Source organism: Neomonachus schauinslandi, chromosome 7 (assembly GCF_002201575.2).
Source record: "Neomonachus schauinslandi chromosome 7, ASM220157v2, whole genome shotgun sequence".
Classification (NCBI taxonomy): Eukaryota; Metazoa; Chordata; class Mammalia; order Carnivora; family Phocidae; genus Neomonachus; species Neomonachus schauinslandi.
Genome location: NC_058409.1, coordinates 58,692,672 through 58,711,562, shown reverse-complemented (window position 1 = coordinate 58,711,562; position 18,891 = coordinate 58,692,672). Strand labels below are relative to the sequence as shown.

The following is an 18,891-nucleotide window of genomic DNA, read 5'->3' as shown; positions in this document are numbered from 1 at the left end:
CAGCCCATCCTTCAGTTACCTGCCCGGCCCTAAAATGAAGGAAACTGAAACGCAATCAAGTAGCAGTTAAGTGATGGGAGTGAATCAAAGACGTGAACAAGCACAATCAACTATATTGTACCTTTGCTGAGGAGAGATGGTAATAGAGGAGAAGGGTCTCCTGGAGAGGGCAGCACAAAGAAAGTGAACCTGGCAATGCAACATGGTCAGAAGAGAGGGTGCCCAGGCCAGCTGGAACAAGGCTCTGGGTCTGCTTGAAAGCATATGAAAGACATATGATGAGCAGAAGAGATGTTCCATGTGACCTAGCTTACTGCAGGGCTCCTTCCCAGGAAAAGAATGCAGTGACCACCTGACACGAACATTCCTAGCTGCTGTGCAGGCTGGTACAGTTAAAGATGTAACTTCTCAGGTCCAAAATTCTTATTCTGGGCAGAGAGAGAGAGAGAGAGTGTGTGTGTGTGTGTGTGTTTAAAAATAAGAGTTGGAATCATTGCTAATTTAAATTTGATTTACCAAAGCTCTTTATTTTTCAATAATAGTGATAATAATGTTTTACTTAAAAATATAAATTAGATACATTCTATCCCCAAAACTTTCAACTATCTATCTTTGGTGAAATAATGAAAAAATGTTTTTTACTTTGAAAAAAAAAATAATGGAAAATAGGTCCCAAACTGGGATACCTCCAGTGGTGAAGAAGGTGAGGCTGACAAATAAAAAAAGAGTCATTTATATTTAGGAATAAATGCAACAAAACAAATGTAAGACTTGTATGCTGAGAAATAAAAAACATTGCTGAAATGAGCACAGATATAAATACATAAAAAGACATTCTACATTCATAGATTAAAAGACTAAATATTGTTAAGATTGACAATTCTCCCCAAATTGACCTACGGAATCAATAGAATCACTATAAAAATTCCGAGGGAGACTTCCAATTTCAGCTCTGACATGTAAAGAACTTAGAAGCTGACACATTTGTCTTTACAACAAATAAAAGGTGGACAATCAATGACTTTTCTTGGACACATCAGAAAATTGAGGTTGCAGGACAAATGACCAACCCCAAATCTGGAGGGACCGGTGCATCCTGAGAGACACAGCTGATATCTGCTTATCGGGAGCAGAAGTTGCTGGAGCCAGGAACTGGCAGCAACCTTGAATGGTCATTTTGACCAACTGCTAGAGGCTGCGTGTGGACCAGCATTACCGTGAAAACTGCTGAGGGCTGCCTTCGTAGGGGGTCCCCACAATATTTCTGGCTCTTGCAGGGAAGGGGGAAGAGCACCGTTGTGAAATATGCCCAGAGCCTTCTCTGTAAAAAGGTCTACTCTGCAGGGGAAAAGACTGCCTAAGCCTTACCCAGCTTGGGGAAGAGCATCCCTCCCACTCCTGTCTTATCCAAAGAGAAAATAATGTACTCCAGGGGGGTCAGAGCTTCCATGAGATAAATTGGGAATGCTGCAACCAGAGAAAGAACAAACACACCTCCCTCCAGAGTCCAGCAGTTCCCCAGCATGGCTCCCCACTAGGACGACCTGGGGAAATTTAAAAAATGCTGATGCCCAGGATGTACCCAGACCAATCAAGTCAGAATTTCTGGGGATGGGGCCAGGTACCATGATTTTTAAAAACTGGCCCAAGCCAAATTCACACCAAGTTCGGATCTATTATTGACTACACAGGCTTGAGTGGTTTGGCAGAAAAGAAAACAGATTATGAATTATCTACTTTACAAGTACCAAGTAATTACCAGGAAAGAACTCACTATTTCTCTAAGCAATTGTAACTGTGCCATGAACTTTCCCATAAGTACATTAGACCATTCCACTATTTTGTTAATTTACCTTGACTTGCATAGAGAATGGTAAAACATATCATCTTGCTTGTACAACCTCCTGCCATTATTTCTAGTCTTATACAAATAACCCACCTCACACTTTCATATTTCACTTTAGATGATTTCATAAGCTCTATAATTAACCCTAGGGCTTCAGGTGTGTAGTAAGCATCACGATGTGCCCTGATACGTGTATTCACTGGATGTGCATTTCTATTCGTATCACAACTATATCCAAACTGCACCTGCAGATTCCCTGTATCAGCAACCCTCTGAAATGCAAACATTTTAATTTCTACTTTAATGCAGAGCTTCTAAATTTGAGCAGATGCCTAAAAATGCATTGCAACCAGTGTAGTGACACACAAGACCTTGCTAATCATCCTTCATCTCGGTCTTGTATAGAGTTAAAGCTCCACTACAGGAAAGGGCACTTGATTGACTGATGATGATGACTGGTCCCACCCCCCACTCTCCAACTAACAAAATTTCCCATAGCTACTGCAATTCCAAGAATGATCCGGACTGGACTCAGAAGCTTATTTAGTAGGAAGCCAATGACACTTAAGCTTCAGAGCCTCTCACTGTGTATGGGCTTCTTCCAAAGCCCTGGGAGCTATCCTAAAGGTTTATATTTGTGATTTTGTATTTTTTTTCTTTGAGGCAATTATGTAAGTGTTAGGCCCCCAAATTCTGGATCTTACTATATAAGTGGGCCCAATCTAACTTGGCTGCCAATCAGAAGGCAAGTACTAAATACACTGTTAAATCTTCATAATGTGAAGTTAACAAGGATTGCTTTAGGGTTGCAAATAGACCCACAGAATTAGGCCTTCCTTCATCTCCAATGAGGAACCGCCAATAGAGGCAAAGGGAACATGATATGGAAGGAGAGACCTGCCTATCTTTGGAAAGGGCTGGCATCTAGGTCCTAAAAGAAACCAGTGGGGGGGAAAACCCAGGCTTTTCCAGTGTGTGTGGAAATTAGGCAGGCCCAGACCCTGGAGAGTGCATCCCCAGGCCACCTTCCACAAATAAAATCAGCTTTCTCTGCCCTCAGGGCCAAGCAAGTGCAACCTGTCTGGGGTCTTTACAAAGAAAACTTTGTCCACTTTCTTGCTAAATTTTAAGTTCCTTTTAATGAAGTAGCAAAGCCTTCCAAGCAATAATTAAAGAGAAATGGCTTAACATGCAAATGCCTGGAGTGAATATTTGAAAACATACTCATTAATTGACCAGTCTAACCCAGAGCTGCCAGACTCCTGTGTATTTAGATGGGGGTAGGAGTGGGAGAGGATTAAAGCAGGAGGGAACCTGAAGAAAGCCTGAAACATGGAAGCCCAATCTGCACACCATACGGCCAGGAATATACTGGCCCCCACTCCAAAATAAACCCCCTTTCTTACCGCCACTAGCCACTGCAACTGACCCATGTGCAACCTGCCACCCTTACCGCAGGGCCACAGCCACCGCCAAATCCAATCCCTTATTTCCCTGACTTCTAAAATGGAATCAGGTGGCACCAGACCACATTCCAGGCAACACCAGCAGCATGGTCATAAAAAAGCAGTGCGCTCATTCAGGATCAGGCGACCCTCCCTCGCCGCACTGGCTATGGGCAATCACCATCCACCCCTCCTCAGCTGGCTCACTGAAGGGAGCCTTCTTCCTAAGGTATTTCAGTAGCAGGGGAGAAGTAAGAAGAAAGGCAGCAGAAATGGCAGTGTTCCAATGGTGCGGAAGACTTGGCTGTTTTGGTTCTTTTATCCTCTGGCCCATTATGCACGCACAAGCCTAAGTCAGATGCCCTTCTGTAAAGCTCATCAGAACTTTGCTGCAATCCCAGGTGAAAAAGAAGGACCTTCCCCCTCCCCAGCCTCCAGCAAATGCGTAAATAGGCTCATGGAGAATTAACATAAAAACTCCCTTTCCTCATGAACGATATTTAAATGATAAAACCTATGAGGAAGTTCTGTACGTTACTTTTTCCAAATATGGACTAGCTTCTGAGAACGAAAGACAGGAGGAGAGGACCTCAACAAATCGCAGCTGGTAGCCAATTCTGCTGAGAGAGGAGTGAAGACTCCTTCATCATTTCACCAAAGAGATGTTCATTATTATGAATGGAGTCGACACCAGAAGTCAAATGGATTGACAAGACATCAATGCTATTACCGTTATAGGCTGTTTTGTGTTATGTTGGTGGGAATTTGGGGGGAAGGTTTTGAGAACAGTTAGAGCAAATATACCCCAATTTCCTGACTACGTCCAATGCATCACATGTGACAAAATACTGGAGGTGGAATGTGGTTAATCTGCAAAGATTTCCACTCAGATGGGATACATACATATGTATGTATAATTCCTATGGTAGTTCATGTTCATTATAGAACATCTCTGTTTGTTCTTACTTCAATTTAGAAAGAATTCACACAGATAGTACTTACTACTTACTATTGTTGAATACAGGTTCATAGGCTTTGGAAATGGACTCTTTTGTGGTAGGTGAACAATGGCTAATTGACAAAATACACCCTCACTCATGGTTCTACAAAGCGTGATGATCAGAACTCACGGGGTTAGTTTAGGTGAAGACCCCCACAGCAACAAAGCTGTTTAAACCACATACAGATTTGTTAAGCAATAGTCCCTCCACCCTCCTTCCCTCCACAAGCCTTCCCGACCGCCTTGTATATGCTTTTACCATTTTACTCAATTATGAAGGAAACACTTGTTCCTGGTAATTTGGCTAAAAAGGTTAGAGAACTCCATAAAACAACACGGGAGAAATATCACATCCTCCTGTGATACAGAAGTTCTTCAAAGTATCACCCACACAACACCAGTATAAAACTCACCTGAAGGCGCTTATTAAGAGACAGTGTATGGGTGAAGGACAGTGGGAGATACAGGCTTCTGGCTATGAAATGAATAAGTCAGGGGGATAAAAGGCACGGCGTAGGGAATATAGTCAATAATGTGGTAGCTACATTTGTGGTGAGCACAGCATAACGTACAGAGATGTTGAATCACTCGGCTGCACACCCAGAACTAGTGTCAAATTGTGTGTCAACTATACTCAAATAACAAAATTAAAAATAAGTTAGTACATAAATAAATAAGTAAATCAAAGGCCGTCCGACACGCTGACTTAGAATGGGAGCTGGGAATCTGCCTTCTTAGTGAGCTGCCCAGTATCTCACCGACACCGGCAGGCAAGCGCCACTGATTTAGTATACATTCCCGTCAGTTGCATGTGGCCGCTCAGCCCCACTCACCTGGTGGACTTCCGTGTCCTGCTGCTGCCGTGGCAATGGCAAAAGCAGACGCCGGCGAAACAGAGCAGTGGGAGTTGTCGGCCGTCTGTCCTGGTTATGCAGAAGAATGGAAATGGCATGGTGAGGCAGACGGGTAATATTCTGTAATGAAAGTTCTCATTTTCATTCCTGCACTAAATGAAGGGTTGGGCCAGACACCCTGTACTGTCCTTGTTAAACATCAGTAATTCCACTCTAAGTGCAAACCCAAGAGAACTGAAAGCATATCCACGCGAAAACTAGTACGTGAATATCCCTAGCAGCATTACTCACAACAACCGAAAAAGTACAAACACCCAAATGTCCATCAACCATGGAATGGATAAACCAGATGTGGTAGAGCGATACAAGGGAATATTATTTAGCCACAAAAAGGAATGAAGGATGATACCTACTACAACATGAATGATCCGTGACAACATTATGCTAAGCGAAAGAAGTCAATCACAAAAAGGCATGTATTGTATGAGTCTATGCATATGAAATGTCTGGGAGAGGTAAATTCCCAGAGACAGAAAGTAGATTGGTAGTTGCCAGAGGCTGGGGGTCGGGGGGTGGGGGTGGGAATGGGGGGGTGACTGCTAATGGGCACAAGGTTTCTTTTTGGGGTAATAAAGATGCTCTGGAGTGAGACAGTGGTGATGGCTGCCCGATCTTGTGAACATATAAAAGCCACTGAACTGTATACTTGAGAAGGGTGAACTTTATGATATTTGAATTATATCTCAATATAAAAAAGTTTTTAAAAAATTTCCTACATCATACTACCGATAGAATTTTCTGCTCAAAACACCTCTAAAGTGAGGATGCATTCTAAAATCAAAAGGATGCTCTCAGCACCCTTTTGCAGCCCCTTCTCTCCTCAGACATTTTATACACAGCATCTGATAATACTGATGTCAACCTCACTTTTTTCCTCATTCAGGCTTTTAGTGAAAATAACTCACTGTGATTCTGACCTGAAGGGTTTTTATCAGTTTGCCCCTAAAGTGATCTAGTCATGCTTAAAATAAATAAATATGAGGCAAGGCAAAGAGCTGCTTAATACACGCAAGTAGAAAGCACAGAACAGCTCTACCCTCTCCTCTAGCAGTAGCCTTTAAATATTTGTGGAACGAGGTGGCGAGTAGACAGATGAACAGGCAAAATTTCAGCTAAATGGCAAGAAAATGTGTGACACTGTCCCCATTTGGATCCTCCGTTTTGTCACAGATTTCAGCTTCCTTCCCATGCTCCTATGTCTCTGGGATGTAGTCACATCAGAGAAGAAACAAAGGACTTAATTCACAAACAGGATGAGGATTTCCAAATAATGCTTATATAAATTTAAAAATTTTATATATGAATATAAATATATGAAAAAAGACTATAAAGCAGACCCCTGATAATAGTGATCAAGTGAATAGTATTTATTTCTCACCTTGGTAGAGCTTTGCTTCCATAGGCTTTGACCCCAAACTCTTCCAGGTTACCATGAACTCAAGAGGGGGTCTGTCCCATGTGGCAATGGTCAAGGAAGTTGCCAAGGCCTGGACTGACCAAAGCTCTAAGAGTAGTAGAGAGATCTGGCTAACCCCAAAGCAGACCCTGTAACAAGCCAGGGGAGTCCTGCTTGCCACTTTCATTTACCAGAACCATCCAAACGTCAGGGAGATCTGTGATTGATCAGGAGCCAGAAATTGGTCCACTCCCCAAGGGCTGATATCCATCTGGGTGAGTTTTCTAACAACAGCCTGACCCAGGTTAGCTTCTCTTGGAGTTGATCCCAATGACAACAACTTCTACCACATGACCAAGGCTACAAATGAAATGGCCATTTGGAGCCTTTTGCTAAACTGTTCTACTTAAAGCAGGAGTATGAAAGTCAAAAAATGTTTACATTTTACTTGGATTACCTGGGGTGAATCTGGTTTCACATCTGAATAGTTTTCTAGCTTGAGGAGAAAAAAGGAAACATTTCAAAAACAACTGCTGTGTTTTTTTGTTTTTGATTAGTAAAGAAAAATGTAAGGATTAACAACACATCCGTTTAATTTGTTTTTAAATATTTCTAAGGTTTAAAAAGTGTTTAAAGTCTGTAATTCCTAGTAGGAAAACGTTATCTGAATGCAGACCCTAATTGCAAACCACTGTAAAAATGTTTCAAAAAACAACTATTATTTGAATTTTTTTATTTGAACAGTGGGGAGATAAAAGATTTCTACCTTTTGGTCTGATGGTTTTCCCTCCAATTAGAGGATATTTGGTATGTTCTAAAACAAATTATGGGTAATGCTTTATAATTTTCATAACTATAGAAAATACACCAGTTTCTGCCACATGAACAATAATGATAATTGGGGTCCCATGCAACTAGACCTTATTTTATTTTAAATTCCTTATTTAAATTCAATTTAGTTAACATATACTGTGTTAGTTTCAGGGGTAGAATTTAGTGATTCATCAGTTTCATATAACACCCAGTGCGCATTACATCAAGTGTCCTCCTCAATGCCCATCATCCAATTACCCCAACCCCCCACCTCCCCTCCAGCAACCCTCAGTTTGTTTCCTAAAATTAAGAGTCTCCCTCTCTGTTTTCAGCTTATTTTATTTTTCCTTCCCTTGCCCTATGTTCATGTTTTGTTTCTTAGATTCCACATATGAGTGAAATCACATGGTGGTGAGGATGCGGAGAAATGGGATCCCTCTTACACTGTTGATGGGGATGCAAACCGGTGTAGCCACTGTGGAAAACAGTATGGAGTTTCCTCAAAAAGTTAGAAATAGAACTACCCTACGACCCGGCAATTGCACTAATGGGTATTAATCCAACTGGACCTTATTTTAGGTGAAATAGTGTTCTTCTTAATAAGGTCCCCCCAAAATTGTGGTGTCCCAGATGAGCCTATTTAATACAGACTGCATTGGGATTCACGACAAGGTATCAGAGCCCAGGAACATTTTGGTAAAGGCAGCACTGAGATTCTTCAACCAGCCATCCTCTGAGGACAAGCCTCTTGATTCACGTTACTCCACAGAGCGCATTGCAATGATGGGGCAAATCAGCATTAGTTACACTAATGACATATTCTCTAATCATTCATTTCTCCACTACTTGATAGTAACATTGTTTCCTTCCAACAAGTTTAGCAACTGAGACCAAAAAATATTTTGGGAGTACAACAGGCAAAAGAAAGATTCCAAAGCTAGGAACTACCTTTTGCGTTTATGTTTCCACGGCTCCTTCTGAGCTTACCTACAGGCTGACGATAACGGAGGTGCTGAGGAGTGGAGGGTGACCGGCAAGGTGAAAGGTCCGTGGTGTCCGCCACCGGGGAGCTTTCCACTCCTGCTCGGTCCACGGGTGCAGACTCTAGGACAGCTGCTGGGAAACATCGGGAATTTTAACAACCCAGCCATGAATTCAAGACCTTCTTATCAGTAGTATGCACAGAAACACAGAGGTTTATTATGGATAACAGACTTCCAGATTAGTCTACATTTTTTTTTTAAAGATTTTATTTATTTATCTGAGAGAGAATGGGAGACAGAAAGCATGAGAGGGAGGAGGGTCAGAGGGAGAAGCAGACTCCCTGCCGAGCAGGGAGTCCGACGCTGGACTCGATCCCGGGACTCCAGGATCATGACCTGAGCCGAAGGCAGTCGCTTAACCAACTGAGCCACCCAGGCGCCCTAGTCTACATTTTTAAAGGGCTTTAATATGAAATCAAGTGATGCCTCCTAGCAGAGTGCTAATGTTGCTGAATCTCAATGCAGTGTCTTCTTTATCCTTGTCTCACTGACCCTACTGAGCCTGGCTAACCATACCCAGTCCTTTTCTGCCCAATACAACAGCAGATGTTCAAAAGAACAGGGTATGTGCTGTGGGGAAGAGGGACATTTCCAGATTGTAAATCAGACTGGGATCAAAATTGGGACTTGACTAATTGTTTGCTTGGGTTACCCCCTTACACCAACTGAAGTTTGAATCTCTACCAGTGTCCACCCCCGCCCCCCAGAAGCTCTGGGGACTCCTAAGGATCTACAGCTGCCCTATCCAAAATGGTAGCATTAGCCAAATGTGACTAGGTAAATTTAAATTAAAATTAACTAAAGTCAAATTACTATTTCAGTTCCTTACTTGCACTAGCCATATTTCAAGTGCTCAGTACCGAATGTGGCTGGTGGCTACGGTACAGGATGGTGGAGATATAGAGCATTTCCATCCGCCCAGAAAGTTCTATTGGATAGCCCTGATCTAAAGCTACAGATCAGCAGGAGGCAAGTGGAAATTTTTAGAACGAACTATGGGGAAAGTTTAAGATCATTTGAGCCTTTCCACTGTAGCTAAGGTCCCATGAATAAAAGACACATCATTCTAGGGTCCCATTAGGCTATTACTGATGATGTTTCTGTACCACTCGCCCTGGCTTATTAACCAGGTAAAACTACAACTATGCATATGTTCTTTCACGGAAAAGCACAACCAAAAAGTCATAAATTTCCAGCGACTCTTGTACTTCTTTTTCCTAGGGCTTTTCATTAACCCATAACAGCGCTGTCACCTCCACTAACTTTCCATGACCCCTATCGGCAGGATTGTTCTCAGCGTGGCTCCCTTTGCCATTCCATTCAAGATTTTACTCAATAAACCCTTCTAAAATCCCTGATGACTTCTTGCATGTGATTTACTTCCTTGGAAATATGGCCACAATTGATTTACTTCCTTGGAAATAAGGCCACAATTCGGCTCTTTTGCAATACAAAGGGGCCAGGGAAGGGAAATGGTTAGGCGCTTTCCCCGAATGACATAATTACAGTAAAGTTGGCAACGATGCAGGATACAGACAAAAAAATCCATGCTTAGCTGTTAGTTTTATTATTTTCTAAATAACTCCCTCAAAATTCTGTAATGGAAGGCATCTGCTCTGCAAGAGCAAGCAGAATACCAAATACATGTCCTTGGGCTGATTCAACCATTCAGTCCTCTGAGGCAAATGAAAAAATCATTTCGTCAGCAATTATACTGAACCCGAAAAACTTCCCAGTGAGAGAGATGGTCAGGCCCTGAATATCCCCCGAAAGAACAGGAAAGCAAAGAATAACACTGTAAGCAAACAGGCAGCTACAGAGAGAAGAAACCATGCCAGCAGGATGGGGGAAAAGCAGCATTTCCTTCTGGCATGTTCACTTTCAATCAAGTTCCATGCAAACAGCTTTGCTTTCAGGACGAGTAGGCAGATGTGGGCTCAAAACAAATGCTAAAATTGGGAGCACTTTCAGCCCACGGCAGGCAATTTTCAAGCTAAGCACACAGAAACAGACACCAGTGATGTGGGCCGTGCAGCAACATTTCGGCTGGGTTGCACAGCCGTGACCCGAGTGCACACTGGCGGGTGAGAGGCCCCAACACAGGGGGCGGTCCTGTGCCTTCCCTTCCTTGCCCGCCACTGGCTGGATTTTTGTGGAGATCCCACCTTCGGGTGGAATACAGATGTAAGCTGGGCTGAGATATGCACTTCTAAAGAAGATCCAAGGTGGAAGAAGGAAGAAAGGAGGGCACTAATGAGTAACAGGTGAGCCTGGGGCAGATCGAGGTGGAGGGGTAGGGTGGGGGAATAAAGTGCATTCGTTTCCCTTCGAGGTTCATCGTTTTGCTCACTTTGAGGCATAGTTCCTATTTCTCTTCTTCCCCTTTATATCATTTGAAGTTTTCTTGCCAGGAAATATTGCAAGGCTAGCATTAGCACTGCAATGACAATAAAACTGGACAAAGGTCACTAGCATTTTCCACACAGTGTGCCCTGAAATGTCTAGCTGATCAGCAGTGAGAGAGACCTATGGCCTCAGTAGGGACCGAATGGATGAAGCTGGTATTACGCAATGAGGTTGTACAAAGTTGTATCCTGAAGTGAAAAGCCAAAAATGTATAAACTATTGGCACAGAATTCTTATTCAAGTTTGCCAACTGTTTTAAGTGTTAACATTATGCAAAACACATGCAAACATCTTTCAAATTAAAGACAGATCAGTGTCTCCCTTTTCCTTGCCGATTAGAATTTTCAAGACTAGACACAGCAGCACTCTTGGCTCCTACAGACATCGTGTACACACACACACACACACACCACGCTGAACCTGTCAGACTGACACTGAAGTGTTTTATCCATGACTTTCTTAGGCCTGTTTATGACTGACTATATTGCTCATTTACCAATGCAAAATAAAAGAAAAATCTATGATTCCTTTGTTACACCTCTTCAGAAAAATGCCACAGAGCTCCCTGATCTCCAGTGTTAATTCTAAGCTTTCTACTCACAGCATTTCCTTTATGGGAATCCACAGGATCAATTGTTCTCAAGTTCCAGTAGGAAGAAAAGATGTCCCTGTACACCAGTCTATTCTTAGGTTTCAATATGAATCACATAATTGATCATTTTCAGAACCCAAACGAGGGCGACTCTAGGAACTGCAGAAGACCATACAGTGTTGTGTTCTCTGTTCACTAACCATACCTTGGCCTCATACAGTTTTTCTTCATTGCCTGATTTCCTTATTCATTTTATTTTTAATCCAGCTGTACCATGTTCCTGTTTGAACTACCACTTTAACTACTTGTTAGGAACAGGTAGGAACAAGATGGGAAGTAAATACATTAAAAGTAATCAGAATACAGCTACAGAAAGGGAAAAGAAATAAAGATGTAAAGGGGATGGAGAACCATCGATCATGCTAATGGACATTGAAAGAAAATCAGAGCAGCCATATTTATATCAGACAAACTCGATTTTAAACCAAAGACTGTAACAAGAGATGAAGAAGGGCATTATATAATAATTAAGGGGTCTGTCCATCAAGAAGACCTAAATATTTATGCCCCCAACTTGGGAGCATCTAAGTATATGAATCAATTAATAACAAATATAAAGAAACTCATTGATAATAATACAATAATAGTAGGGGACTTTAACACCCTACTTATAGCAATGGACAGATCATTTAAGCAGGAGATCAACAAGGTAACAATGGTTTTGAACAACACACTGGACCAGATGTACTTAACAGATATATTCAGAGCATTTCATCCTAAAGCAGCAGAATAGACATTCTTTTTGAGTGCACATGGAACATTCTCCAAAATAGATTACACACTGGGTCACAAATCAGCCCTCAACATGTACAAAAAGACTGAGATCATAGCATGCATATTTTCAGACCACAACACTGAAACTTGAAGTCAACCACAAGTAAAATTTGGAAAGACCACAAATACATGGAGGTTAAAGAACATCCTAGTAAAGAATGAATGGGGTAATTAGGAAATTAAGGAAGAAATAAAAAAGTACATGGGAGCAAATGAAAATGAAAACACAACAGTCCCAAACCTTTGAGATACAGCAAAGGCAGTCCTAAGAAGGAATTGTAATGCAATACAGGCCGACCTCAAGAAGCAAGAAAGTCTCAAATACACTCCCTGAAGGAGCTAGAAAAAAAAAACAGCAAAAAAAACCTAAAGCCAGCAGAAGGGAAAAAAAAAAAAATAAAGAAGAAAAAAAAAAAAAAAAACCAAAAAAAAAAAAAAAAAAAAACAGTAGAACAGATTAACAAAACTGAGAGCTGGTTCTTTGAGAGAATTAATAAAATTGATACACCCCTAGCCAGACTTATCAAAAAGAAAAGAGAAAGGACCCAAATAAATAAAATCAGGAATGAAAGAGAAGCGATCACAACTAATACCACAGAAATACAAACAATTATAAGAGAATATTATGAAAAATTATATGCCAGCAAACTGGGTAATCTGAAAGAAATGGACAAATTCCTAGAGACATACAAACTACCAAAGCTGAAATAGGAAGAAACAGAAAACCTGAACAGACCCATAACCAGCAAAGAAATTGAATCAGTAATCAAAAATCTCCTAACAAACAAGAGTCCAGGGCCAGATGGCTTCCCAGGGGAATTCTACCAGACATTTAAAGAGTTAATACCAGAGTAAGGGGGGAAGATGGCGGAGGAGTAGGGGACCCTATTTCAGCTGGTCCCCGGAATTGAGCTGGATATCTACAAACAGAATATCGCAGGCAGTTGGTTTTGAGGTACAAAGTGGGGAGACGTGATTCCGCGGGCAGATATCGGAGGATAAACGGCAGCGGGAGGGTGCCTGGCCATGGGGATCCTACACCTCCAGTGAGCGACAGCCTCGCGGGCTGGGGACGGGGCACAGACTCGCAGACCAGTAGCGGCGGGGAAAGGACTCTAGGGCAGCCCCCGGGACAGAAACTCGGAGCGGTGGGGTCGTGCCTGCGAACTGCAGTCCCCGGGAGGGAAACCCAGAGTGACGGGGTCATGCGTGCGAACTGGGGGCGGCTGGTGGTTTTAGAAGCACAAAGGGCAGAGACGTGCCCTGACCTGGAGGCAGGACTGGGAGCGCTGCGGAGGGGCGCACAACACAGGCTGCTGCAGTTTATACCAGCACGGACAGAAACGGAGATGGCGTGGCCTGGAGAGCTCACTGAAGAACGGACTGCGATCTCTCTGCTCTGAGGCAGAGGGTTGGAAATGGTCTCTTCTGCTCTGACTCATGGAATAGACGCGGAAAGCCACGAGGGAAAGGCGCCAGAGAACAAAAGCCCCCAAAACTGATTCCCACTGAGTCCATCCCCCGCAGGGCAACTCCGCCCAAACAGGGTTGCCTGAGTAACAGCACGGCAGGCCCCTCCCGCAGAAGACAGGCTGGGAAAACAAGAAGCCAGCAACCCTAAGGTCCCAAGAAAACAGGTGCATCTTGCTTGGGTTCTGGTCAATAATTTGGACTCTATACATTCCCTCAAACACCCATCAACAGAATGACTAGGAGGAGGAGCCCCCAAAATAGAAAAGACTCAGAGATTATGACTTATGCTGCAGATTTACAAATGGATGCAGATATAACCAAGATGTCGGAGATAGAATTCAGGCTAGCAATTGTGAAGACAATGGCTAGAATGGAGAAATCAATTAATGGCAACATTTCTAAGGGCAGAAATGAAAGGTGAATTGGCAGAACTTAAAAATGCTATCAGTGAGATCCAAATCAATCTAGATAATCTAACAGCTAGGGTAACTGAGGCAGAAGAGCGAATAAGTGACCTGGAAGACAATACAATAGATAAAAAGGGAAAAGAGGAGGCCAGGGAAAAACAACTCAGAATCCATGAAAATAGAATCAGAGAAATAAGTGACACCATGAAGTGTTCCAATGTCAGAATAATTGGAATCCCGGAGGGAGTGGAGAGAGAGAGAGGACTAGAAGATGTATTTGAGCAAATCGTAGCTGAGAACTTCCCTAATCTGGGGAATGAAACAAACATTCGAGTTCTAGAGGCAGAGAGGACCCCTCCCAAGATCAAGGAAAACAGGCCAACACCCCGGCATGTAATAGTAAAACTTGCAAATCTTAGAACCAAGGAAACCATCTTAAGGGCAGTTAGGGGGAAGAGATTCCTTACGTACAGAGGGAAGAACATCAGAATAACCTCAGACCTATTCACAGAGACCTGGCAAGCCAGAAAGGCCTGACAAGACATATTCAGGGTACTAAATGAGAAGAACATGCAGCCAAGAATACTTTATCTGGCAAGGCTTTCATTTAGAATGGAAGGAGAGATGCAGAGCTTCCACGACCAGCAGAAACTGAAAGAATATGTGACCACTAAGCCGGCCCTGCAAGAAATATTAAGGGGGGTTCTATAAAAGGAGAAAGACCCCAAGAGTGATCTACAACAGAAATTTACAGGGACAATCTATAAAAACAACGTCTTCACAGGCAACATGATGACAATTAATTCATATCTTTCAATAATCACTCTCAACGTGAACGGCCTAAATGCTCCCATAAAACGGCACAGGGTTGCAGATTGGATAAAAAGATAGGACCCATCCATATGCTGTCTACAAGAGACTCGTTTTGAACCTAAAGATATATCCAGACTGAAAGTGAAGGGATGGAGATCCATCTTCCATGCCAGCGGACCTCCAAAGAAAGCTGGGGTAGCAATTCTTATATCAGACAAATTAGATTTTAAACTAAAGTCTGTAATTAGAGACACAGAAGGACACTATATCATTCTTAAAGGGTCTATCCAACAAGAAGATCTAACAATTGTAAATATCTATGTCCCCAACATGGGAGCAGCCATCTACATAAGCCAACTGTTAACCAAAATAAAGAGTCATATTGATAACAATACGTTAATTGTAGCAGACCTCAATACTCCACTCTCAGCAATGGACAGATCATCTAAGCAAAAAATCAACAAGGAAACAAGAGCTTTGAATGATACACTGGACCAGATGGACCTCATAGATGTTTACAGAACATTCCACCCTAAAACAGCAGAATACTCATTCTTCTTGAGCGCACATGGAACTTTCTCCAGAATAGACCACATACTGGGTCACAGATCAGGTCTCAACAGATACCAAAAGACTGAGATTATTCCCTGCATATTCTCAGACCACAATGCTTTAAAACTGGAACTCAATCACAAGAAAAAATTTGGCAGAAATTCAAACACTTGGAAGCTAAAGACCACTCTGCTCAAGAATGTTTGGGTCAACCAGGAAATCAAAGAAGAACTTAAACAATTCATGGAAATCAATGAGAACGAAAACACATCGGTCCAAAACCTATGGGATACTGCAAAGGCGGTCCTAAGGGGGAAATACATAGCCATCCAAGCCTCACTCAAAAAAAATAGAAAAATCCCGAATTCACCAATTAACTCTACACCTTAAAGAACTAGAGAAAAAGCAACAAACGATGCCTAAGCCACACATTAGAAGAGAAATAATTAAGATTAGAGCAGAGATTAATGAATTAGAAACCAGAAACACAGTAGAGCAGATCAACGAAACTAGAAGTTGGTTCTTTGAAAGAATTAATAAGATCAATAAACCACTGGCCAGACTTATCCAAAAGGAAAGAGAAAGGACCCAAATTAATAAAATTATGAATGAAAGGGGAGAGATCACGACTAACACCAAAGAAATAGAAACAATTATGAGAAATTATTATCAACAACTATATGCCAATAAACTGAGCAATCTGGATGAAATGGAGGCCTTCCTGGAAATCTATAAGCTGCCAAGACTGAAACAGGAAGAAATTGACAACCTGAATAAGCCAATAACCAGTAACGAGATTGAAGCAGTGATCAAAAACCGCCCAAAAAACAAGAGTCCAGGGCCTGATGGATTCCCTAGGGAATTCTACCAAACATTCAAAGAAGAAATAATAGCTATTCTCCTGAAGCTGTTTCAAAAAATAGAAACAGAAGGAAAACTTACAAACTCATTCTATGAGGCCAGCATTACCTTAATCCTGAAACCAGGCAAAGACCCCATCAAAAAGGAGAATTTCAGATCGATATCCCTGATGAATATGGATTCCAAAATCCTCAACAAAATCCTAGCTAATAGGATCCAACAATACATTAAAAGGATCATCCACCACGACCAAGTGGGATTTATCCCTGGGATGCAAGGGTGGTTCAACATTCGCAAATCAATCAATGTGATAGAACACATTAATAAGAGGAGGGAGAAGAACCATATGGTCCTCTCAATTGATGCAGAAAAAGCATTCGACAAAATACAACATCCCTTCCTGATTAAAACTCTTCAGAGTATAGGGATAGAGGGAACATTCCTCAAGTTCATAAAATCCATCTATGGAAGAACCCACAGCAAATATCATCCTCAATGGGGAAAAGCTGAGAGCCTTTCCCTTAAGATCAGGAACACATCAAGGATGCCCACTCTTGCCACTATTGTTCAACATAGTATTAGAAGTCCTAGCAACAGCAATCAGACAACAAAAAGAAATAAAAGGTATTCAAATTGGCAAAGAAGTCAAACTCTCTCTTTTCGCAGATGACATGATACTTTATGTGGAAAACCCAAAAGACTCCACCCCTAAATTACTAGAATTCATAGCAATTCAGTAATGTGGCAGGATACAAAATCAATGCACAGAAATCAGTTGCTTTCTTATACACTAACAACGCAACTGTAGAAAGAGAAATTAGAGAAACGATTCCATTTACAATAGCACCAAAAACCGTAAGATACCTCGGAATAAACCTAACCAAAGAGGTAAAGGATCTATACTCTAGGAACTACAAAACACTCATGAAAGAAATTGAAGAAGACACAAAAAGATGGAAAAATATTCCATGCTAATGGATCGGAAGAATAAACATTGTTAAAATGTCTATGCTACCCAGAGCAATCTATACCTTCAATGCCATCCCAATCAAAATTCCAATGACATTTTTCAAAGCGCTGGAACAAACAATCCTAAAATTTGTATGGAATCAGAAAAGACCCCAAATCGCCAAGGAAATGTTGAAAAAGAAAAACAAAGCTGGGGGCATCACGTTGCCCGATTTCAAGCTATATTACAAAGCTGTGATCACCAAGACAGCATGGTACTGGCACAAAAACAGACATATAGACCAATGGAACAGACTAGAGAACCCAGATATGGACCCTCAACTCTATGGTCAAATAATCTTTGACAAAGCAGGAAAAAACATGCAATGGAAAAAAGTCTCTTCAATAAACGGTGCTGGGAAAATTGGACAGCCACATGCAGAAGAATGAAACTTGATCATTCTCTAACACCATTAACAAAGATAAACTCAAAGTGGATGAAAGACCTCAATGTGAGACAGGAATCCATCAAAATCCTAGAGGAGAACATAGGCAGTAACCACTTTGACATCGCCCACAGCAACTTCTTTCAAGATACATCTCCAAGGGGCGCCTGGGTGGCTCAGTCGTTAAGCGTCTGCCTTCGGCTCAGGTCATGATCCCAGGGTCCTGGGATCGAGCCCCGCATCGGGCTCCCTGCTCGGCGGGAAGCCTGCTTCTCCCTCTCCCACTCCCCCTGCTTGTGTTCCCTCTCTCGCTGTGTCTCTCTCTGTCAAATAAATAAAATCTTTAAAAAAAAAAAAAAGATACATCTCCAAAAGCTAGTGAAACAAAAGCAAAAATGAACTTTTGGGACTTCATCAAGATAAAAAGCTTCTGCACAGCAAAGGAAACGGTCAACAAAACAAAGAGGCAACCCACAGAATGGAAGAAGATATTTGCAAATGACACTACAGGTAAAGGGCTGGTATCCAAGATCTATAAAGAACTTCTCAAACTCAACACCCAAAAAACAAATAATCAAGTCAAAAAGTGGGCAGAAGATATGAAAAGACACTTCTCTGAAGAAGATATATAAATGGCTAACAGACACATGAAAAGATGTTCATCATCATTAGCCATCAGGGAAATCCAAATCAAAACCACACTGAGATACCACCTTACACCAGTTAGAATGGCAAAAATGGACAGGGAAAGAAACAAATGTTGGAGAGGTTGTGGAGAAAGGGGAACCCTCTTACACTGTTGGTGGGAATGCAAGCTGGTACAGCCACTTTGGAAAACAGTGTGGAGGTTCCTCAAAAATTTAAAAATAGAGCTATCCTATGACCCACCAATTGCACTACTGGGTATTTACCCCAAAGACACAGATGTAGTGAAAAGAAGAGCCATATGCATCCCAATGTTCATAGCAGCAATGTCCTCAATAGCCAAACTGTGGAAAGAGCCGAGATGCCCTTCAACAGATGAATGGATAAAGAAGATGTGATTCATATATACAATGGAATATTACTCAGCCATCAGAAAAGATGAATACCCAACTTTTAC

General features: G+C 41.8%; 1 protein-coding gene across 1 annotated transcript in view; it reads right to left on the bottom strand.

Annotated features, from left to right (window-relative positions):
• RASGRF2 (Ras protein specific guanine nucleotide releasing factor 2) overlaps positions 1-18,891 on the bottom strand; it is a 236,367-nt gene that overhangs the window by 85,064 nt on the left and 132,412 nt on the right. The window contains exons 16-17 of the mRNA XM_021699693.1: positions 8,402-8,527; positions 5,125-5,214 (exon numbers count right to left, since the gene is read on the bottom strand). Of these exons, the coding sequence (XP_021555368.1) occupies positions 5,125-5,214; positions 8,402-8,527 (216 nt within the window). The remainder of the gene's footprint in view (positions 1-5,124; positions 5,215-8,401; positions 8,528-18,891) is intronic.